Source organism: Myxocyprinus asiaticus, chromosome 19, assembly GCF_019703515.2.
Source record: "Myxocyprinus asiaticus isolate MX2 ecotype Aquarium Trade chromosome 19, UBuf_Myxa_2, whole genome shotgun sequence".
Classification (NCBI taxonomy): domain Eukaryota; kingdom Metazoa; phylum Chordata; class Actinopteri; order Cypriniformes; family Catostomidae; genus Myxocyprinus; species Myxocyprinus asiaticus.
In genome coordinates, this window is record NC_059362.1 from 34,895,953 (window position 1) to 34,918,262 (window position 22,310).

Here is a 22,310-nt window from a genome sequence, read left to right on the forward strand (position 1 = left end):
CTTGTAAGACTTCTTGTAAGGCTTTGTTTTCTTTCAGACAAACTGCCATGACTAAATTTTGACAGAAGTGATTATATTGATAATAAGATTATATTGATGAGTAAAATTAATCTTATAACAAATAAAAAATGGTTGTTTTCTTTTTAAACTGTATACCTAAAAACGTTCTTTGATACTTGCATTTATTTCTGGGAACAGGGTTGAAAACCACTGTTCTAGATAACTGGATAACATGATACCTCAGCTTAAGCTTCCCTCTTGCTTGTGAAATAGGCGGAATGTGTGACATTGGCACCAGGGTTGCGTATTAAGGGCGGGTTTTAGAGCATCACTGCGGGGTTATCGGCCCGATGGTGGGAGTGTGGATTGATTTTGGTCTCGTGGCTTGAGGTCCAAGGCTATTGGCCCCGGCTGGCCAGTTGATAGCCTTGGCTCACACTGACTCCATAGTTGAAATCAGCTAATATATGCTCATTAGTTCTGGTGGTAGATCAGCTGTCAGTCACACCAGAGCACCCAAATACTTTTCCCCCATTCGGACGCAGTTATTTTCACTCACAAATGCAAGTAAACGCTTGCATTGTAGAGCCCCAAAAGACCCAGCTTAATTACTAGCTTTTCTGTTCAATAGATAGTAGGGAAGTGCCAGGGTGGTCGACTAGTCGTGTAACTGACTAGTCAATTAGTGGGGTCGACTACTAACATTAATATTTTTAGTAGTGATGGTTTTATTGGCAGACTCAATTCTCAAATTAGTTTAAACTTAAACTTCTTAGAGAACGTTTTTGCATGATGATACCTAGCTGTGTTTAACCTTCTGAAAGAAGTTTCATCTCTTTAATAAGGGGGTGAAATTTGCTATAATAAAACATATTTCAAATGTCCTGTTAAATATCTTTAAACTATACATTATCTATTATTTTGCCATAAACATCATAAGCTTATTTAGCTGCAAGGTCCCTTCTTTCAGGATTCAATCTATTAATTTTCCATACATTTTGTCATCTTCAGTCTGGTAAGAACTGTTAAATTGTTTTTGATTAAAGATTAAGAGGGCAAACCATTTTTTTTTTTCCTTTTCTTTATAACATGCGTGGATCAATCATTTTATAATAAAAACAGCAACATCCTATGAGAAAGTAAGAATTGTCAATTTTGAATTCATGGTGACTTGAAGAAACTAAATGGCCAAACAGGAAAATTTATCGCCCGATAGCGGAAATTAAAAAATTCCAGATATCAGCCTTGGCAATATAACAGTTGAGCATTAATTTTATATATGCATTTCTATATTTCAAATAAAATCTTTCTCTTATTTGTTACCTGCACATTTACAAAAGGAGAGAGAGTCATGCTCTGAGTTTTTCTGGTTTCACCTCTGAATGGATTTTGGCATGTTTCAGTTTCACTTCTAGTATAAACAATTACTAAACCAACATTTATTGATTTCACATTTCTTTTTTTTTTTGTAGATACACTTAACAGCGGGGCATTGAAGAGTCCTTTAGTTTGTGAGTTGTGGAAAGAGCCAAAATGTGTTCCATTCCAGGACTCCCATCAACAGGTTCAAATGTACCTGTAATTATTACCAGAGTAAATTTGAACCCCTCATGTGTTTTGGTAGAGTTCTGGGGTAATTTTGACCAAGACCGGAAATTTGCATATCAACAACTTAAAAAGGAAATTCAGTACCCTAGAGAGGGTTTCTATGAGTCGGATGGAAATCCTGGTGACTTGTGCCTTGTACGTGTGTATGAAACATGGTACAGAGCCCGTATAGTGTCAAGAGACACCGAAGACTACAGTGTGTTTTTAATTGATGAAGGCAGAACACTTAGTGCCACAGTTAACACCTTAGCATGGGGCAAAAGTGACTTTTTCTATCTGCCCCCTGAGGTTGAATTCTGTGTTCTAGCCAATGTTTTACCACTTTCTCGAGAAAACAAATGGTCTGCAATGGCTTTTGAGTTTATGAAGACCTTCTGTGGTAGAAAAGTCAGTGCCTCTGTTCAAGATGTTCTTGTGCCTCATCGAACATTTCTACTTGACATTCCTTGTCTGTCCAGACAGATGTATGAAATGGGGTTTGCAAAAAATTTGTCCAGCGAAAGGTTCAAAGAGTTCGTTACTAGGTCTTTGCAGGCTAACAATGGAACTTTAGAACCTCAGAGAATTTCTTCCATCAGAAACAAACCCATTGAGATCTTTGAACAAATGGAGAAACTTCAGTCCTACATGTACCCTGAGTTGCAAACTGATACTGTTGAGACTGTGGTTGTCACAGAAATCACAAATCCCTTTCGAATATTCTGTCAGCTGAAGGTTTTCTCTCAGGAGCTAAGGAAGTTAACTGAACAGATAACTAAGCATTATGAAGGAAGAATTGGAGCCAATTTCGCAAGACCTGAGAATTTGGGCAGTCCATGTGCATCAAGAGGAAGTGATGGCAAGTGGTATCGTTCTGTGCTGCAGCAAGTCATGTCTGCCAACAGTGTGGTTGAGGTTTTGCATGTGGATTATGGGAAGAAGCAATTTGTACAGGTTGAGAATGTCAGGCCTCTTGCCTCTGAATTCTTCAGAATGCCTGTTGTGACTTATATTTGCTCCCTTCATGGAATAGTTGACAGAGGTGTTGGTTGGACAGCTTCACAGATCGATTACCTGAAATCTCTCCTGCTCAGCAGAACAGTGATCGCCAAGTTTCAGTATCAGAGCCTTTCAGAGGGTGTCCACTATGTCACGCTTTATGGAGAGGAGAACACAAACATCAACAAGTTGTTTGAACTGAAACAGAAATGTTCACTGGACTCTGATATGACCCTTGCAGATTTTGCTGTTCAGAAGAGCCCGTCATCTCAAAAGAGCTCCGAGAGAAATGAGACCAAGCACGCTGAAGACACATACTCTGACCTTAAAGGGAACAAACCTGTCTTCTTTACTGAAACACTGTCCCCTAACACTTCACATGTAGCTGTCGTGCAACATGTTGACAGCCCTGGAAAGTTTTGGATTCAAACTCGGCGATATGCTGAAGAATTCGATCAGCTAATGGATGGCCTTGGAAATTTGTACAGTGATCCAACAAGTACTGAAGGTTTGATAAAAAGGCCTGTTGCTGGTCTACTCTGTGCGGCTAAAGCACAAGATGGTGTGTTCTATAGAGCAGCTGTCTATAAGGTAATAGACAAGAAAGCAGAAGTTTTCTTCCTTGACTATGGAAACACAGAAGTTGTTGATTGCTTTAGCCTCCGACAGTTGCCTCTGAGATTCCAGCAGCTTCCAGCTATGGCAGTGAAATGCTCTCTCAATGGCATTAAATCCAGACTGAAACACTGGGATGATAGGGCTACATTGTTCTTTTCAAAAATTGTTGAAGACAAAATACTTGACATGCATGTACAAGACAAGTATCAGGACACTCACATGGTTCAGTTAGTGGACACCAGTTTAGATGGAGAAAATGATGTCAGCAAGTTGTTGTGCAATGCAGATTTAGCAGAAAGTGAAAACACTGTGGATAATTCTGCGGTAACATCTTACAGTTCGGTATACAGCTCTGGTATATTCCTGACAAGTACTCGACCTCAGACACTGTCCAGTTCTTCTGCTGTGACAGAAAATGCATCTGCTTTCAAGGAATATTTGTTTCCAATTGGAAGTTCACTGGAGGTCACTGTGTCCTACATTGAGAGTCCAAATGACTTCTGGTGCCAAAAAGCCAGAAATGCAGCATGTTTAGAAGTGCTAATGCAAGATATCCAGCGCTTCTATGCTCATAGTGAATTTCAGCCACCATTGGAAGCAGCTTGCGTTGCCCGTCATCCTGAAACTGGGATATGGTACAGAGCCTTGGTGATTCAAAAGCACCAAACCCCACATGTTGATGTGTTGTTCGTTGACTATGGGCAGACAAAGACAGTTGCCATAGAAGATCTTCGGAAGGTAAGTCCAACATTTTTGAAGATGAAAGGGCAAGCCTTTCGATGCAGTCTGTATAATCTGATCCACCCAGTCTCTCGGTCAACTTTAGACTGGACTGCTGAAGCCACATTGCAGTTTCAAGAGTTTGTTGACATGGCAGCTTCCATGAATGTGCCCTTGAAATGCACAATTTTTGCTGTAATGTATGACTCCCAGAGAGTTGTGTTCAATGTGGTGGATTTGGAGACCCCATTCCAAAGCATTTGCAATCTCCTTGTCCAGAGACGACTAGCATACCGTGCACCCTCTAAAAGGGCTCCTCTTCCACCATTTCGTCTGGACACTTACTACTACTCCACACATGATATCAAAACTGGGTGTGAAGAGAAAGTAGATATCACCTGTGTGAAAAGTGTCACTCGGTTCTTTTGCCATCTTGCAAGGAATTCAGACCAGATTGGAAAACTTGCAGACAAGGTCAACTCCATGTGCGGTCAACTAGAGGTTACCGAGTGTCCTCAGGCTTTTGGAACGGTTTGTTTTGCAAAATACACAGATGGACAATGGTACAGAGGACAAATAAAGTCTAAAAAAAAATCAGTTGTGGTGCATTTTGTGGATTACGGTGACACATTAGAAGTAGATAAATCAGACTTGCTGTCAGTCCCAATTGAAGCAGGAGATATCATGTCTGTCCCAGTTCAGGCAGTTGAATGTGGGCTCTCAGATATACCTGAGGATGTGCCATGTGAAGTGGGAAATTGGTTTCAGAATTTTGCAGATGGTCGCTCTTTTAGAGCTTTGATTGTTGCAAAAGAACCTGGAGGAAAGCTTATAGTTGAGCTTTATGATGGTAAAACTCAAGTAAATGCATTGATAAGACAAAAGTTTCGCAATGAAATTCATAGAAATGACCAGAGCACATTCCAAGGGCGTAGTTCCAAGAACAGAATTGCAGAAAGTGTAGAAGTCCATGTGAGGAAAAGTTCCAGTGATCCAAAGAGAAATCCCATGGATAAAATTCAGCAATCCTGCGACAGTCACTTAGCACAAAGAGATGATCGTTTTGAATCGAAGCCAACACAGAGCAAGTTGGGATACCATAAAGATGGTAGACCAGAACCAACACAAAGATGTGATAATTTTGAATCAAAACAGGCACGGGGCAAGTGGGGATTCCATAAAGATGGTAGACCAGAACCTACAAAGGATCCTGGAAGATGCCATAATGCCTCAAAACATCATGGATCACAAAGAAAGTCAGATGATGGAGATGATGGGCTGCTCCCTTATCAATCTGGGAAAGCTGATGGTATAAAAACCAAGTCCCCGACTTCTCTCAAAGAATCTTTGCTCCCATTGAAATTAATAAAACCAGGTCTGGAAGCTGAAGTATTCATTTCTCATTACAACAGCCCTTTTAGCTTCTTTGTTCAGATGGTAACAGATGAGGATGACATTTACTTACTTGTAGAGAAATTAAATGACATCGAGTCAGTCATTGCAAACATTGCTACCTGTGATATTCATGAGGGAGACTTGGTCCGTGCAATGTTTCCTAGTGATAACTCGTGGTACCGTGCAGCAGTAAGAAAAAACATTGGTGACACAATTGATGTCGAATTTGTTGACTTTGGAAACACAGCTTCAATTTCTGCCTCAAAAATATGTTGTCTTGGTCAATCATTTGCTTCACTTCCAAGGTACAGCATCCAATGCGCACTACATGGACTAAATGTTGACAACACAGACGAAGAATTTGCACGCAACTTCAAACAAGTTGTTGAACAATATACTGGAAAGGTCATGTGCACATTTGTCAAAATGTCAGGGAATGTGTGGGAAGTCAAACTTGACATGGCTGGTGTAGTGCAGAGATCCACATGCAGGGATGAAATTCCACCAGCGGTTGCGCTTAAGATCCCAGGTGTCAAGCAAAATTTGTCTGATATCAAGGTCTGTACCCATTACAAGGACCCTGACTTATCAGTTGGACAAAAGGTCACCGGATACGCCTCATTCATCAGAGGTCCTCTGCTTTTCTGGTGCCAGTATGCAATAACAGACAAACTCCAAGAGATTTCAGATATGTTGCAGAATGTTGGTAATTCATTGGTGAAAACCTTGAATGAGGAAGCTGTACCAGTTGGAAGTGCTTGCATTGCCCTTTACAATGAAGATAATCTATGGTATCGGGCTAAAGTAACATCTAGGGACCTAGACACCCTGTTCATTACATTTATCGACTATGGAAATGAATCAAAAGTCAATGTAGGTAAAGTGAAAGCACTTCCACCTGAGCTATCGGATGTGCCCCCTCAGGCATTTGATTGTCAGCTTGAAGGCTTTGATCTTTCCAAGGGTTTCTGGAATGAAAATGCAGATGATCAGTTCTTTGAGCTAATTAATGACAAACCCTTAAACATCACTGTTGAGAAAATGGGGAATTCTGAAACGCCATACTTTGTCAAGCTGGAGTCTAATGGAGTTGACATCAATGATGCCATGAGAAGTTACTGGAAATCTCTCAGTCCTGAAAGCCCATCATTTGAACTCCTTGATGGAGCAGAATTGGTTTCTTCCGATGACACTGTGGCCACTGAAATTAATATTGGCTCAGTAGCCGCTCTTGAAGCAGGCACTATTTGTGTTGCCAATGAAATATGTGCCTCTGGCCTCAAAGATGAGTTTTTTATACCAATAAGTACAGAGGTTGTAAATGAAGCACAGGCTGACCCACTTGTGGTGATAGATGAAAATGTTGCCTCCCCTGATGGGAGTATGGTGCTCTCTGAAACCCAAGAGGACCTGGAAACCACATGGGTCACAGAACATGAACCAGTTCCTGGTTTCACAGAATGCCCATCAGACCCAACAAACCAGTGTGACCTTGATGAAGAGGCACATGTTGATCCAACACCCATTCATTCAGTTTTACCACATCAGTGTGAGAGAGCTTCTTCAGAGAATATAGATGGCTTCCTGTTAAATAACACTGATTCTGAATTATGCATTGAGGAGCCAGATTTGCCATCATACGAGATCATTCAATCAGGTAAGCCTGAAATTGACAAAAAAAAAAAAAAAAAAATGTTTTTGTGCCACTGTTAGAAATGCATTACACACTGCATTAAATCGTTGTTCATCTTTCTTTTTTGTTTGTTTAAGACTTAGGCAATTTAAGACAGGCTACAGAGAAGAAAACCGTTGGGTCAGAATGTGTTATCTGGTCTCATGCAAGAAGGAATTGGTGCAGAGCACACATTTTAAAGGTTTCTGAAGATGCCGCATTGGTAAGTATATCTGTCTCTTCTCACTCATTCACACTGGTTATGTTAAAAGCTGCCCCTTTTGTCTGGTAATTAAGCATGTTTTTTTATCTGAATGTCATCGTTTAGATTTGTTGCTTAATATTGCAGGTTCTGCTTGTGGAGCATGACTCTGAGGTGATGGTAGATCCACTCAACATCTTCGAAATTGTGCTAGAGGAGCCATTGCTTGTACGGAACAGTCTACCTTGTGTGTGTGTGTGTGTGTGTGAACTTTTAAAAGTCTAGTTTATTCATCTATTGTTCTAATTTTAGACTTCAAACATTGGAGCTGCATTTTCAAGTGGTACGTATCTAGTTTATTTGTTTCTTTAAAGAATACAGTTGAGAGCAAATTAGTTCTCATGCTCATTGTAATACAGCCTCAGAACATGACAGCAATTTACTAACTGATTTTGAAGCACTAGATTATGCTACTTACTAGAATGATTACATGATGCTTCAACATTTTGCATTCATGCGTACATTCATACTCGGGTTCTTGAATAGTTTATTTCCATTTCAGAAAGACTCAATACTTCATGTTTTGTAGATGGAGTAACTAAGGAAAAACATACTGTACCAGTAAAGAGCAATGTCTCCAAGGTAAATGGACATTTAATTGTGCTCAGTAGAACAGACGTTACGAACAGAATGTCATGTAGCAACAAATTCTTCTTTCATTACAATAGGCTGAAGATGAAGAATATGGAACTGCCATCAGCTCTGCTTCTGATGAATCAACTGGTAAGTGTTTATATGCATAACTACACAATGACCTTGTCCGATCCAGTGTAGGTAGAGGATAAAAAGTATACTTCCATTATGTAACATTATGGTGATTGGTGGCAAAACATTTCTAAATTAAGTTTTAATATATCAAGGTGAAGAGAGATGTAAAAGTCCAATTGACCAGATGGATCCAGGTGATGAACCTGCAGACCAGGTAGAGTGCGATGCAATTTTAGCAATAAAACAATTTGTTTAACTGTTAATAATCAGAGTGTGTGTGGGGGCCTGGGTAGCTCAGCGAGTAAAGACGCTGAATACCACCCCTGGAGTCGCAAGTTGGAATCCAGGGCATGCTGAGTGACTCCAGCCAGGTTTCCTAAGCAACCAAATTGGCCTGGTTGCTAGGGAGGGTAGAGTCACATGGGGTAACCTCCTCGTGGTCGCTATAATGTAGTTCTCGCTCTCGGTGGGGCGCATGGTGAGTTGTGCGTGGATGCCACAGAGAATAGCTTGAAGCCTCCACATGTGCTATGTCTCCGCGGTAACGCGCTCAACAAGCCACGTGATAAGATGCGTGGATTGACTGTCTCGGACACGGAGGCAACTGAGATTCGTCCTCCACACCCGGATTGAGGTGAGTCACTACGCCACCACGAGGACTTAGAGCGCATTGGGAATTGGGCATTCCAAATTGGGGAGAAAAGGTGGAAATTAAAAAAATAATAATCAGTGTAATTTCTCAACATGTGCTCATTTAACTTAATGCAGCCTCCAGCTAAGGGTTGTATGTCCTACTCTGGTTTGGTTGAAGATTCTGAGGGTAAGTGATCTTGATTGATTTACCTACCTATTAAAAGTATGGGGGCTTCATTTATAAAGTATATTTGCTCATCGTACTGTAAGCGTACTATAATCTTATGACAAAATCTTGCAAATGATTTATAAAACATCTGTATGCATGAAAACATTTTCCAAAATCCATTTATTAAAGGGGTCATGACATACTAATGACATGAAAATTAACAAATTCCATTTCAGGATTAACATAATGCATCCAAACTGAATATATTCAGCTGTTCACTCAAGCAGCACCATAAACTATAAAACAGTCATGACATATGAAATTGTTTATTTACAGATTTGCAGTCCAATAGTGTTTTAACTGCGCTATCCATCCTTCAATAACAGTTCCTGTGACAGGTTCACAAGCATACAATACAATCCATGCTGAAATATTCTGAATACACAAATGTAATACAGTCCATGGTGATACTGGGGCGCTTCAGCCTGCTTCAACAGGCCAAAGCAGAGACGCTGGTCTTCAAATCTCACATATTCTGTGTTTGTTTCCACACAGAACGCGGTGCATATCGCCGGTGTTGTGTGGAAACGAATCGATACGATCAAAGATGTCCATGTTTACTAAAGACCAACATTTAAAAATAGCACAGATGGGTGCAAAGACGGTCCAGGAAGCCCTTCAAAACAGCACAAAAGCATGAGAGTGCAGCTGAATGAACACAATGGGGGTCTCCATTTTAGTGTTATAACTTGACATCACGTCTTTTAAAAGTGGCGCGAGTTGTATGATAATGGTCAAAGCCATGCATGTTTATGTAGAAAAACGTTTAAATCCAGAAAGGCACATGAAGGTGTCCTGTGTAAGTCCACTTTGGATGAATTTACCATGACAGGCACATCTTTCTCCTCTTCACCTGTGTGACTGACTGAGCACCAGTGGTTGGGGCCGAGGGTGCAGTGATGAAAAACAGGCATGGATGTCTTGCTGAAGAGGCAGTCATATGCAGATGTATTTGGTACTTCTGATGTAACAAGTTTTTTGTCTTAGGTCAGTTAGGATCACTGCTTTATTTTAACAATGTGAAATGTCAGGATAATAGTAGAGAATTATTTCAGCTTTTATTTCTTTCATCACATTCCCAGTGGTTAAGAAGTTTACATATACTTTGTTAGTATTTGGTAGCATTACCTTTAAATTGTTTAACTTGGGTCAAACGTTTTGGGTAGCCTTCCACAAGCTTCTCACAATAAGTTGCTGGAATTTTGGCCCATTCCTCCAGACAGAACTGGTGTAACTGAGTCAGGTTTGTAGGCCTCCTTGCTTGCACATGCTTTTTCAGTTCTGCCCATGAATTTTCCATCAGGTTGAGGTCAGGGCTTTGTGATGGCAACTCCAATACCTTGACTTTGTTGTCCTTAAGCCATTTTGCCACAACTTTGGAGGTGTACTTGGGGTCGTTGTCCATTTGATTAAGATGTTTCAATATATCCACATAATTTTCTTTCCTCATGATACCATCTATTTTGTGAAGTGCACCAGTCCCTCCTGCAGCAAAGTACCCCCACAACATGATGCTGCCACCCCCATGCTTCACGGTTGGGATGGTGTTCTTCGGCTTGCAAGCATCACCCTTTTTCCTCCAAACATAATGATGGTCATTATTGCCAAAAAGTAAGATCTTTGTCCCCATGTGCACTTGCAAACTGTAGTCTGGCTTCTTTATGGTGGTTTTGGAGCAATGGATTCTTCTTTGCTGAGCAGCCTTTCAGGTTATGTCGATATAGGACTCGTTTTACTGTGGATATAGATACTTGTTTACCTGTTTCCTCCAGCATCTTTACAAGGTCCTTTGCTGTTGTTCTGGGATTGATTTGCACTTTTTGCACCAAACTACATTCATCTCTAGGAGACAGAATATGTCTCCTTCCTGAGCGGTATGATAGCTGCATGGTCCCATGGTGTTTATACTTGCGTACAATTGTTTGTACAAATGAACGTGGTGCCTTCATGCATTTGGAAATTGCTCCCAAGGATGAACCAGACTTGTGGAGGTCCACAATTTTTGTTTCTGAGATCTTCGCTGATTTCTTTTGATTTCCCCATGATGTCAAGCAAAGAGGCACAGAGTTTGAAGGTAGGCCTTAAAATATATCCACAGATACACCTCCAATTGACTCCAATTAGCCTATCAGAAGCTAATTGCCTAAAGGCTTGACATCATTTTCTGGAATTTTCCAAGCTGCTTAAAGGCAGTTAACTTGGTGTATGTAAAGTTCTGATCCACTAGAATTGTGATAGTCAATTAAAAGTAAAACAATCTGTCTGTAAACAATTATTGGAAAAATTACTCATGTCATACACAAAGTAGATGTCCTAAACTACTTCCAAAAACTATAGTTTTCTAATATGAAATCTGTGGAGTGGTTAAAAAATGAGTTTTAATGACTTAAGCCTAAGTGTATGTAAACTTCTGATTTCAGCTGTAGATAAAGTAACTTAGTATGGTATAGTTTTTCCCTTTGATTTCTTTAAATGTTTAAGCCTTGTGAGTAAACTTGTGGGACAGCTTTTTACAAAATGAAAAGTCAATGTTATTCCACTCAATACTGATGGCTTCAACCAATTTGAGTAGCTTTTCGGAACAGTCGTTATCGGTAAAAAGATATGCCAGTAGTTTTTTTTATTCCTCATTTCTTTATTCCTCAAATAAACCTCATCTGGTGAAATTATAGCCTATAAAAAGCTTCATTTTTTTCAAATACTTACATATAGAGTTGGAACGGAGCCAAGTCTCTGTCATTTTTATTAAATAAAAAGTCCCTGGTGTATTTCAGGCTTGTTTATAGTTAAGTCATATATTATGCACCAAATCTTGTTTTTCTGGTTATTATTGGAATTTTGGTTGCACAATAAACTGCTTTGGTGATTCTATTCATTGTGGAGTCTTTTAGCTTCAATGTATGTACCATTCATAATAAAGGAAAGACTAAGAAATCTTTTGATCATTCTATAAATCGATTTTAAAAAACTATCGGTGGATTAATCGGTTACTGAACTTTTCCACCACCTTAGCTATCGTATCGGCAAAATCCACTATTTGTCGACCTCCAATATTGATTTATGCACATTTGTTTTCATCTTTGTAATGCCTTGCTGCAAAATGCATGCTTGACATTTCACAATTGCTTGATACCTCGTACCTCCAGAATAACGTTGTTATAAATGCAAAGATATTCACAAACTGTTTCAGCGGATTTTATTGTAAGAAATACAAGGATAATTGGATACGAGTGTTGGAGTAGGTTAGATGTCCAGATACCAGATTTGTAACTGATTTAAAAGCACATTTGGAAGTGGCTCAGATTGGTTGTGGAAAAATACATCTTTTTTTGTGAGCGTGTAAATGCAGCCTTATTTGTGTGTCACTTTAACAAGTGATCAAATCCATAGATTGTAGGATCAAATCTGATTGTATGTGCATTTTATAAACGAAGCCCCTTGATCTATGCCATAGTGTGAATGTATTGCTAAAATCTGTTTTAATTTATAAAGAACCTAGATTGACCTGCTTTGATTTAATGTGTGAACATAGGACCTTGTTTTGTGTGTTATTTTAAAGTTGAAGATACCTCAGGGGCTGGTGCACAAAGGCATGATCTAGTTCAAATACTGACTACTACAACACATGTAAGTAGAAATAATTTTCCAGATATTTTTTTTTTTTTTTATATATAAGAGTTGTCACACTTTTCTATAAATACCGTATAACCCCACTGGTCTTCAAAATTATTTAAACTCCAGTCTGAACAGATACAGAACAGGGAGCCTCAAGAGGACTTGGATACCTCAGCTGGAGAGCAAAGAGGTTACCTTTCATATTTTCAGTGAAATTGTTGGTGTTACTGGTGTTTTTCCTCTTTAACCTGCATGAAGGAATAGTTAACTGCTCAATTTTATTTGTAAAATCTGTTTAGAAGAGGGTGTCAAGATGAATAGTGGAGTGGAATTACTGATGGATTTCCTTAAAGTGGCTCCCCAGGTTAAGGTGTTTCTCTTTTACTTGTTTTTCTTAAAGATCTACACCACCCTGTAGCCAATATTATATTCCTCTCATATCATGTTTTGCAGATACAGGAGAATGTGAGCAAGACTGAGCCTGGAATGGATGCCTTGCTTGAGGGGTTCAGTGGTATGCAATTTTTGCTTTCCGTGTTCAATTGAAAGTGACATGAATTAAAAATGGGCTTTCAGTTTTAACAATATGGAAGATGTGTTCTAATTAAGGTATTGTATTGCCTGAAAGGACAAAATGAACTTTTTTTTGTTTTTGTAAGATGTTACTGAAGATCTTATCATTCTGACCAGTGATGATGGAGCAGACACTGCCTCTGATGGCAAGGTATTATAACCTTTTATTTATATATTCACTTAAATCATAAACCACGAACATAGAAAATAGTTATTTTCTAGTTCTTTAAATTCTTTCTTCGGACTTCAGCTTCAGGAAGAGCTGGTGATAGAAATCAATCCTGAAGAATCTTCATGTAAGTCAGTAATGTGTTTTAAGTCACAAGAAAAGCCCAATTATTTTTTTCTGATGAAATTCTAAAATCCAAGTCCCATTTTTTTGGTTAAATAAAACATAATGCAATATGCTTTACAGGCTTACAAGCTAAATCAAATGTATCCGACTGCACCAGCTCAGAGGAACAGGATTCAACAGTCATTCATCTGACCCTAAAAGTTGAGGACTCATCTGATATCATTTGTGTTGGTGTTTTGCAAGAATCACATTAAGAAGGATGTGAGCCAGGTAGTGAAATGGAAAAACAGAAGCATGACTAATGTAAACATGGTCAGCTTCTGGGGAAATGGTTGCCAAAGGGCCTGTGCTTGTGATCAGTACCACAAACATTGTATAAAGGCAGCAATGATCTGTTTTGTTTGTACATAAATGTGCTGCTGAGTTTTCACCAGTATTTGTTTTTTGTTTTTGTTTGCCATTACAGGTCCATTACCATTCACTCATTTTGTATTATAGTTCTGAAGGCTGTTTTGTTTTTTTATTACACTGCCTTTCTTCATTGCAGTTCTAAAGGGGGTTTCTATATTCTAACAAAACTAAATCCAGGGACTATTTGCTTATATTTGGTGGGGGGGGCTGATTGCTGCACTTTGTTGTAATTGGTTGAAATTTTGTTTAATAAATATGCATCTTTCATGAACATTTTCTACTGATATCCTATTATTCCGAATTTCTGTATGTTTGTAAGGTTGAAATAACTAAAATACCAAAGATATTCTGTTTAATAAACAATCTCAAATACAAAGATTTGTACAATTTTCTTTTTGAAAGTGATTTCAAAATTGCAAATAATTTCAAATTAGTGGTGTAAAAGTGTTTTTGTAAATCAGAAGTTTGAGTTACAGATCATGAGACTGATGTGCTAAGGTGTTCTTGCTCTGATGGGACAACATGCATGTAGGCTATGATTGATGTACCATTTGTGTGGCACTGTAGATATACATACATGGTTGTCTGCTAACTGCCTCCTTGAAACAATCCTAAACACATTAAGGCACAGGACAAAGGACGGTGAAGTGTTTAAAAAACTGAAAATGATAATATATTGCACTTCTGCTTTGAAAAGTGTGTGGCTGTTGGCTAGTGGTAGCTTCCATAAGTCATCCTGAGTAGGTTGTAGTTTTTCCCCATATAAAGATACTATTAAATATAATTTACATCAGATCACTTTGTTACATGCATCTGGATTAAACAGATGACTGTGGTATAGTTATATTGGTGCCTGGAATCAAGTTGTCATCTTTTCCATCAATAAGAGAATCCCACTGATTGAAGTTTTTTTCCAGATCTAAGAAAAAAAAAAAAGTTACAGTAAGTGAACTACTGCCATTAACCAACTTGAGTAACAAAGAAACAATTAACATTTTTAAAATAATAAAAAAAAAAATGTAATCTAGCATATACAATAATTTAGATTGCAAATTTGTTACTAGTTTAAAACTCAAAACCTGTTGCTAGTTCAAACATTTTATTGAAGCCCCTATTACTAGTTTAAAAAAAATTGTTCGTCGTCAGATTTGCCTGAATAGTGACAAAAAATACAAAAAAACGTTTTTTTCATTGGTAAATGCCATGACAATTAAAATAGTGTTGTTCTCCCCACTCATGTTTATTTACTTAAATGGCGTTGAAGAAAAGCCAAAGTTGCTTTATTGGAAAGATCCATGGCTATATGTGGATCAATCTCTCCTTTCAGCTTCATGAGCTTTCCAATCCGGTTTCCAGTAAGAAATGTGAAATCTGGGAAGCTCTGATGGACTGTTCCCCTGTCAAAACATGGTATAGGTAAGGCACAACTGCATGGGAATATATTCTTAAAAATGACTCTTATTGACTTGGGGGTGGGGAGATGAAAATACAATAACTACTTTTTTAATCCTAAAATACATTACTGACTTGATGGTTATCATTTTTCTGGGAATGATGGCTGAGTCCAGCTTCTTCATATGTATTATATTCCCAATCCATTGGAATTTCTCAGAATTAATAAAAAAGATTGGCTGCTTCACTTTTGGGAAGATCTCCTCATCCAAAGGAAACATCCAGGTATCCAATGCAACACCGCACCTAAAAACAAACATTTATGTAAAATTTTGTTTTTCCATCTCTCTTTTCAGAATTAAATTAAAAGCTGCATGACATGTTTGGCTCTATCAACATACTAATTTGACAGATGTATTAACAATAGTCTTTCCTGGCTTATGAATGTAATTTTTCATGAAAATCACCTCTGAAAATATAGATTAAGTTTTCAATAAAACAAATCCTTTGAAAATGAGCATGATTAAATGGCAAGAATTTAGACTTCATCATTGTGGTCGCAAGTCACAACGTGCTAAAAAAAAAAAAAAAAAAAAACAGGAAACTTGCTGAGGTTTTTGCAGACATTAGTATGATGTATAATGTAAGGGTCTATAGCACTGACTGAAAACAGCATGTTTCTGAAACAGCCTGATAAATTTGGCAATTACCCACAAGATCTTTTCTACCCACAAGAGCTTAACATCACAAGATTTTATGTATGGTACATGCTAGTCAGCTGGAATGCTAACACTGCATCTATTGACACTATGGTTAATTATTGCCTCAATTATTTCTTAAAACATACTTGAATTTGACCTCCTTGCACAAACATTCAATCACTGTTGCGCCTCCAAAGGAGTGTCCCATAACCGTTACTCTACACAGGTCCATTGAATTCTGAAATGCAGATAGTCTCGTTATTGCCATCTCTCCAGTTTGCTTCCATTACACTTCACTACAATACTATAACAAATAAACTTAAGAGAATGTGATTAAGCTATTTTTATAGAAACCAAAAATATATTGAATACAATATTTACCTCCATTGTTGACAAATCAAACTGACACTGTAAGACGTTTTCCACAGACCTTCCTGAGTTGATATCAAAGAGAACATTTAATGCTCTGATGCATTCATCAGCTCTTTGCTTCACCTGAAACATTCAAATGAAATACAATTTATTACATGGAATATAGATCTTCTTTAGATACACTGCCTGGTCAAAAAAAAAAAGTTGCATACTCTAATATTTAGTTGGACCTCTTTTAGCTTTGATTACGGGGTGCGTTCATCGTGACATTGTTTCGACAATCTTATGCAACGTCACAACATTTATTTCTGTCCAGAGCTGCATTAATTTTTAGCCGAGATCTTGCATTGATAACGGGAGAGTCGAACCACTCCATAAAGTCTTCTCCAGCACATCCCAAAGACTTTCAATGGAGATAAGGTCAGGACTCTGGTGGCCAATTCATGTGTGAAAATTATTCCTCATGCTCCCTGAACCACTCTTTCACAATTTGAGCCTGATGAATCTTGGCATTGCCATCCTGGAATGTGCCCGTGCCATCAGGATAGAAAAAAATCCATTGATGGTATAACCTGGTCATTCAATACATTCAGGTAGTCAGCTGACTTCATTTTATTGCTGAGCCTAGACCTGACCAACTCAAGCAACCCCAGATCATAACACTGCCTCCAGAGGCTTGTACAGTAGGCACTATGTATGACGGGTGCATCGCTTCATGTGCTTCACTTCTTACCCTGATGCGCACATTGCTTTGGAATAGGGTAAATCTGGACTCATCAGACCACATTACTTTTTTCCATTGCTCCACAGTTCAATCTTTATGCTCCCTAGCAAATTGAAGTCTTTTTTCCGATTCGCTTCACTAACAAGTGGCTTTCTTGTGGCCACACAGCTGTTTAGTCCCAATCCTGTAAGTTCTCGTTGCATTGTGCGTGTGGAAATGCTCTTACTTTCACTATTAATCATAGCCGTGATTTCTACTGTCAATTTTTTACAATGTGACTTCAAGCGTTTAAGTGATCTCCGATCACAATCATTCAAGATTTTTTTCCGACCACATTTCTTCCACAAAGCCGATGGTTCACCACTATCCTTCCAGGTTTTAATAATACGTTGGACAGTTCTTACCCCAGTTCCAGTGATTTCAGCAAGCAGTTGTTTTCTTTGCTTGATGCAGGCCACTAATTTGCCCTTTCTGAAACACAGTAACATCTTTTCCACAACCACGGAATACGTCTTCCGACATGGTTGATTAAGAAATGAGAAGCTACACACTGCATCAGTTAGGGTTAAAAGATTTATTGCCAGCTGAAACATATTAATCACTGGAATAATGATCCAGTCATAGGCTCTCAAGTATCTGCTTATTTAAATCCAAACAGTAACTTTTTTTTGACCAGGCAGTGTAGTTCCTGCAATGGCTCTCCTTACAACACCAAAAATCATTTGTGCTTCACAAAGAAAGAACCAAGCATAAGAAAGTTGCTCTGTAACGGCACAATGAGTAAGGAGATTATCTCACTTGCTTGTTTCTCAGAGGAAACTCATTCTCGCCTGGTTTCAGCGGCCTGTAGTACATCCATTCTTCTTTCAGATTATCAGACACAGGCTTGGATATGTCACAAGACGCATGTCTTCTTGTTCCTGGCTCAGTATTTTCTCTGAAGTAATATGTTGCAGAGGCAGATTCATCCCTGCAATTCAAAAGACATTTCATTGAACAAAAACCAGATAAAAATAAAAATACCAGAACAAATACAGTGAATAGTAATCAGCTCTGTCACATTAGCCAATTTTTCATTCCTTTTTTTCAGTCATAAGATTAATTTAATGAATTTTTATTTCATTTCTGATCTTAAAGGAATAGTCTGCTTAAAAATTAAAATTCTCTCATAATTTACCCTCATGCCATCCCCAACTTTATCATGCCATATGACTTTCTTCTGCAGAACACAAAAGATGATATTGGAGATATGAGGTGTTTTTCTCCATACAGTGCAAGTCAATGGGGTTCAACACTTTCAAGCTTCAAAAAAGACAAAGGCAGTATAAAGGTAATACAACTAGAGTGGTTTACTTCACGTTCCCTGTCTGTCACTCACTCGACGTTGTGTCGATGTTGTGACACTAGGGGTTTGATGGGTGGGCTTCTACTATCGGAAGCGGACGAATATTTCGAGCTCCCACCCACGGGTGGTAGAGTACAGGATGAGGTGGACACTGAGACGGCAGCCGTGCTTGCCTGGGCGGCTGCGAACATCGGGTTAAGTGGAACCCTCCACCCTGCCCTGAGCGTTCGCGGCTGAATAATTGGCTTCTGGGCTCGGAGCGCGACTCACGGCCACACCACGCCGCCTTTCTTCCCGGAAGTGCATGAGGAGCTAACGAAGTCATGGAAGGCATCTTTTTCTGCCCGTACACGCGTCGCAGGCTCGTCCACCCTGAATACCCTCGATCGCGGAGCGGCTAAGGGATATGTCGAGCTCCCCCAGGTAGAGCGCGCTGTAGTGGTGCATTTATGGCCGCAGGATGCAGCCACCTGGCGTGACCAACCAAGGCTCACTTCCAAGGCCCGTAAGTTCTCTTCCTCATTAAATCATATGGATTTCTTTTATGCTGTGTTTATGTGCTTTTTGGAGCTTGAATGTTTTGGAGTATGGACAAAACCCCTCATACATTCTTCATAATATCTTCGTTTGTGTTTTGCAGAAGAAAGTAAGTCATATGAGTTTGGGAAAGCATGAAGGTGAGTAAAATAAAAGTGAGGGTATTTAAGGTTTAATAGAAGCAATCTGTAATCTAGTCAAAAATATTTATCAAAAACTTGTTCCCCTAAAATTGCGATTTCTAATGATACCATCCGCAGGATCCTTAGTAACACTATTTTAAAACAAGTTTGAATTCACATTGTAGGATCACAACCTGAAACACAGTGTGTAACTGGACCAGTGGCCAGCTGTTGTTAGTCCTTTATGCGTCATTTGTGAGCCCAGCGGTAAACACTGTTAAGAATGTGATGACTTAGTTTATACTATTGTCTACACACACTTTGACCATTATAACATACACAACCTTATATTAATACAGGGCAAGGAGAATCTCTCAACTGTAAATGTGATCATGGCAGTTTCTGGCTAACAAACTGACTTCTCTCTAAACTAAGACAAGACCAGTTAAAAAAAGTTTTTTCAGCTAATAAAATCCAACTGAAAGCAGTCACCTGTGTTCCACAGCTGCAACAATGAAGCCCTGTGAGGCCATTTCGACACATATGGCTGAATACAATGTCCTGAAAATACACAGAAAAATACAATTGGATTGTAAAATAGTCTACCAAGAATTCATCTGAGACTGCATCGTATTTGCGTCAACATCTTCAAATCGACTTTACCTGAAAGCTCCCAGTCCATGAGAGAAGATAATGACAGGATATTTCCCATCTGGTTTAAAAGAGGCATTCCAGGCTGCTGGGATTTTAGAAGACCCTAATGTAAACAAACACAAAGTAAAATGGTCAGCGCAGGACAGCGCAAAACAGTAAAAACAAGCAATGTTTTCTATGATAAAATGTACACAGAATTTCTCTTAATCCGCTTTACAGAAGTGATATGTTGAGTGCCCGATTTGTGCAGCAACAAAAATATCATTTTGCAGAAATCAGCAAAGAAAAATGTACACAGAAAACCCACAAACAGCACTCCTGTAAAAGGGCATGTTTACCAAAGAGGTAGTTGAAAATTCTTTCACTCAGTGCTCTGTTCATCTTCATAAAGTCTGCAAGACCACTGAAATACTCTCGACACGGGACCCAGTCTGGCAATTTAGGATTCTCTGATGCTTGGCACGGATAGTACAGTCTAAAGAATGTCCCCTTGAAGAAATGTAAATTATATTTTTTTAATCAGTAAGCTGATGACAGAGACAATTAAAGTGTGCACAGTGCACACTTACCTGAACTGTGTGGCCCACCATCAGGTCTGTGCATCCTACTTGGTGTGGGCCTTTACCTGGCAGGATACTCAATGTGTTATTGTGGCCACATGAATTACCCATTGCGAACACACCCAAACAGTTCCACTTAGGTCTATGTATTAAACCTGAAAAACAAGATAACCAGTCTCAACTCAACATAGTCACAAGGTTTACTACATGACACGGCAAGTCACAATTCTCCCAAACATTTTGATGACATGGCATTGGTTCCTGACAACTTTTAATCAACTCAACATTTTAGTTTATTAGTCATATGAAACATGTCTAATAGAGAAGTAATAATCAGCTGGTGTCAGCACATGCGAGTTGATTGTACTTCTCACTGAAATTGTCACATTATATAATTAAAGTTATACGTAGTTAAATGAATGGTTTGACACTTACCAAAATATGCAAACACTTTATGAAAATAAGTGACGTTATTGGAAGTGGGTCTGTCAAAACAACGAAAACATATTCAGCATGTTTACTGTTAGCATACTAGCACTTCACCCTTTGCGAGCTTTTGAAAAACTTTTAAAACTCATTCTTATTGACTTACCCTACGTTGACTTTGACCATTCGTATGTTTTCTTGACCAGAGTCAGCTGAATGAGTCTGCCGACAGGAGACATTAGCTGTGTCTCGTTTGGAAGGCTACATGCTAGGTAGAACGCGTCCTTTGAATGCTGCAGTATACCGTGTAGTCGCCGTCTTCTTCTTTATTGGCGGCTCGCATTCTAAAATAGAGCATTTCCGCCATCTACTGTGGGTTACGGATCAGAGACTCTTTTCCTTCTCTTCCCAGACCTTTCAGGACTCGTGCTTCCGATGGCGCTGCGTGTTCAGCTCCTCCATTTTCAGCCTCAAGTCCCTCATTGCCCAGAGAGAGTTGGAAGAAAGAAAAAACAAAACTTTTATGGCCTAGCTATATTCTTTCAATTATCCGAGTTCTATTCAGAAATTGTAATAATAGACTATCCCCTCTTAAAAGCTTCTTTAAGGTTAACTGCTGTTCTCCTTTCTTCTGTAATTCATCTGTTAGTTTGTTTCTTTCTTCTGTATATCTGTTACACTGTTTTAATACATATTCCACTCTTTCTCTAATTCCACACCAATCACATAATCCTGTAAGATGTTTTCCTATTATATACATTGTTGAGTTAAGTCCTTATGTCCCAGTCTGAGTCTAGATAAAATACAATCTTCTTATCTCCTCCCACCTGAATTCCTTCCTCTTCCTACTAATGATTGTATTAAATGTAGATGCCTACCCTTTTGTTCATTATCCCAGTAAAATTGCCATTTATGATTTAACTCCTTTTTTATTATTGATTGGAGCACTGATTTACTATACATAATATGCATGTCTATATTGTCCTTTGCCATAACTTGTTTTGCTAATTTATCTGCTTCCTCATTCCCTGATACTCCAATATGCACAGGAACCCATAAAAACTTATTTGTCTTATTTGTCTGCTGCATTATATATAATATCTGAAGAAACTCCATCAATATACACTATATTGCCAAAAGTATTCGCTGCCTTTAGACGCATATGTACTTAAGTGACATCCCATTCTTAATTCATAGGGTTTAATATGATGTCGGCCCACGCTTTGCAGCTATAACAGCTTCAACTCTTCTGGGAAGGCTTTCCACAAGGTTTAGGAGTGTGTTTATGTGAATTTTTGACCATTCTTCCAGAAGCGCATTTGTGAGGTCAGACACTGATGTTGGACGAGAAGGCCTGGCTCGCAGTCTTCGCTCTAATTCATCCCAAAGGTGCTCTATTGGGTTGAGGTCAGGACTCTGTGCAGGCCAGTCAAGTTCTTCCACACCAAACTCGCTCATCCATGTCTTTATGGACCTTGCTTTGTGCACTGGTGCACAGTCATGTTGGAACAGGAAGGGGCCATCCCCAAACTGTTCCCACAAAGTTGGGAGCATGGAATTGTCCAAAATCTCTTGGTATGCTGAAGCATTCAGAGTTCCTTTCACTGGAACTAAGGGGCCAAGCCCAGCTTCTGAAAAACGACCCCACACCATAATCCCCCCTCCACCAAACTTCACAGTTGGCACAATGCAGTCAGACAAGTACCGTTCTCCTGGCAACCACCAAACCCAGACTCGTCCATCAGATTGCCAGATGGAGA

General features: G+C 39.0%; 2 protein-coding genes across 4 annotated transcripts; one reads left to right on the top strand and one right to left on the bottom strand.

The window, feature by feature from the left end:
- The first annotated feature begins 1,533 nt into the window (after nt 1-1,533).
- On the top strand, nt 1,534-13,904 carry LOC127409769 (tudor domain-containing 6-like). The gene is made up of 16 exons (XM_051644576.1): nt 1,534-4,984; nt 5,042-6,976; nt 7,090-7,214; nt 7,341-7,421; nt 7,506-7,536; nt 7,783-7,835; nt 7,922-7,976; nt 8,114-8,175; nt 8,730-8,781; nt 12,383-12,450; nt 12,565-12,628; nt 12,741-12,808; nt 12,892-12,949; nt 13,098-13,162; nt 13,262-13,307; nt 13,427-13,904. Exons 1-16 carry the CDS (start codon nt 1,534-1,536, stop codon nt 13,558-13,560), a joined length of 6,348 nt encoding a protein of 2,115 aa, XP_051500536.1. The 3' UTR covers nt 13,561-13,904.
- A 148-nt stretch (nt 13,905-14,052) lies between these two features.
- Nucleotides 14,053-21,325, bottom strand: LOC127409772 (platelet-activating factor acetylhydrolase-like). Of its 3 annotated transcripts, XM_051644588.1 has the most exons (12): nt 20,717-21,324; nt 20,560-20,609; nt 20,134-20,279; nt 19,903-20,053; nt 19,574-19,667; nt 19,403-19,471; nt 17,705-17,876; nt 16,192-16,305; nt 15,957-16,048; nt 15,245-15,415; nt 14,966-15,114; nt 14,053-14,636 (listed from the first exon to the last, which is right to left on the bottom strand). In XM_051644588.1, the coding sequence occupies exons 1-12, from the start codon at nt 20,734-20,736 to the stop codon at nt 14,536-14,538; spliced, it is 1,329 nt and encodes a 442-aa protein (XP_051500548.1). In that variant the 5' UTR covers nt 20,737-21,324; the 3' UTR covers nt 14,053-14,535. The 3 variants fall into 3 exon arrangements, with proteins under 3 accessions (XP_051500548.1, XP_051500549.1, XP_051500550.1); XM_051644589.1 differs by lacking the exon at nt 20,560-20,609 and having other exon boundaries at nt 20,134-20,266; nt 20,717-21,325; XM_051644590.1 differs by lacking the exon at nt 20,560-20,609.
- Nucleotides 21,326-22,310: the final 985 nt, after the last annotated feature.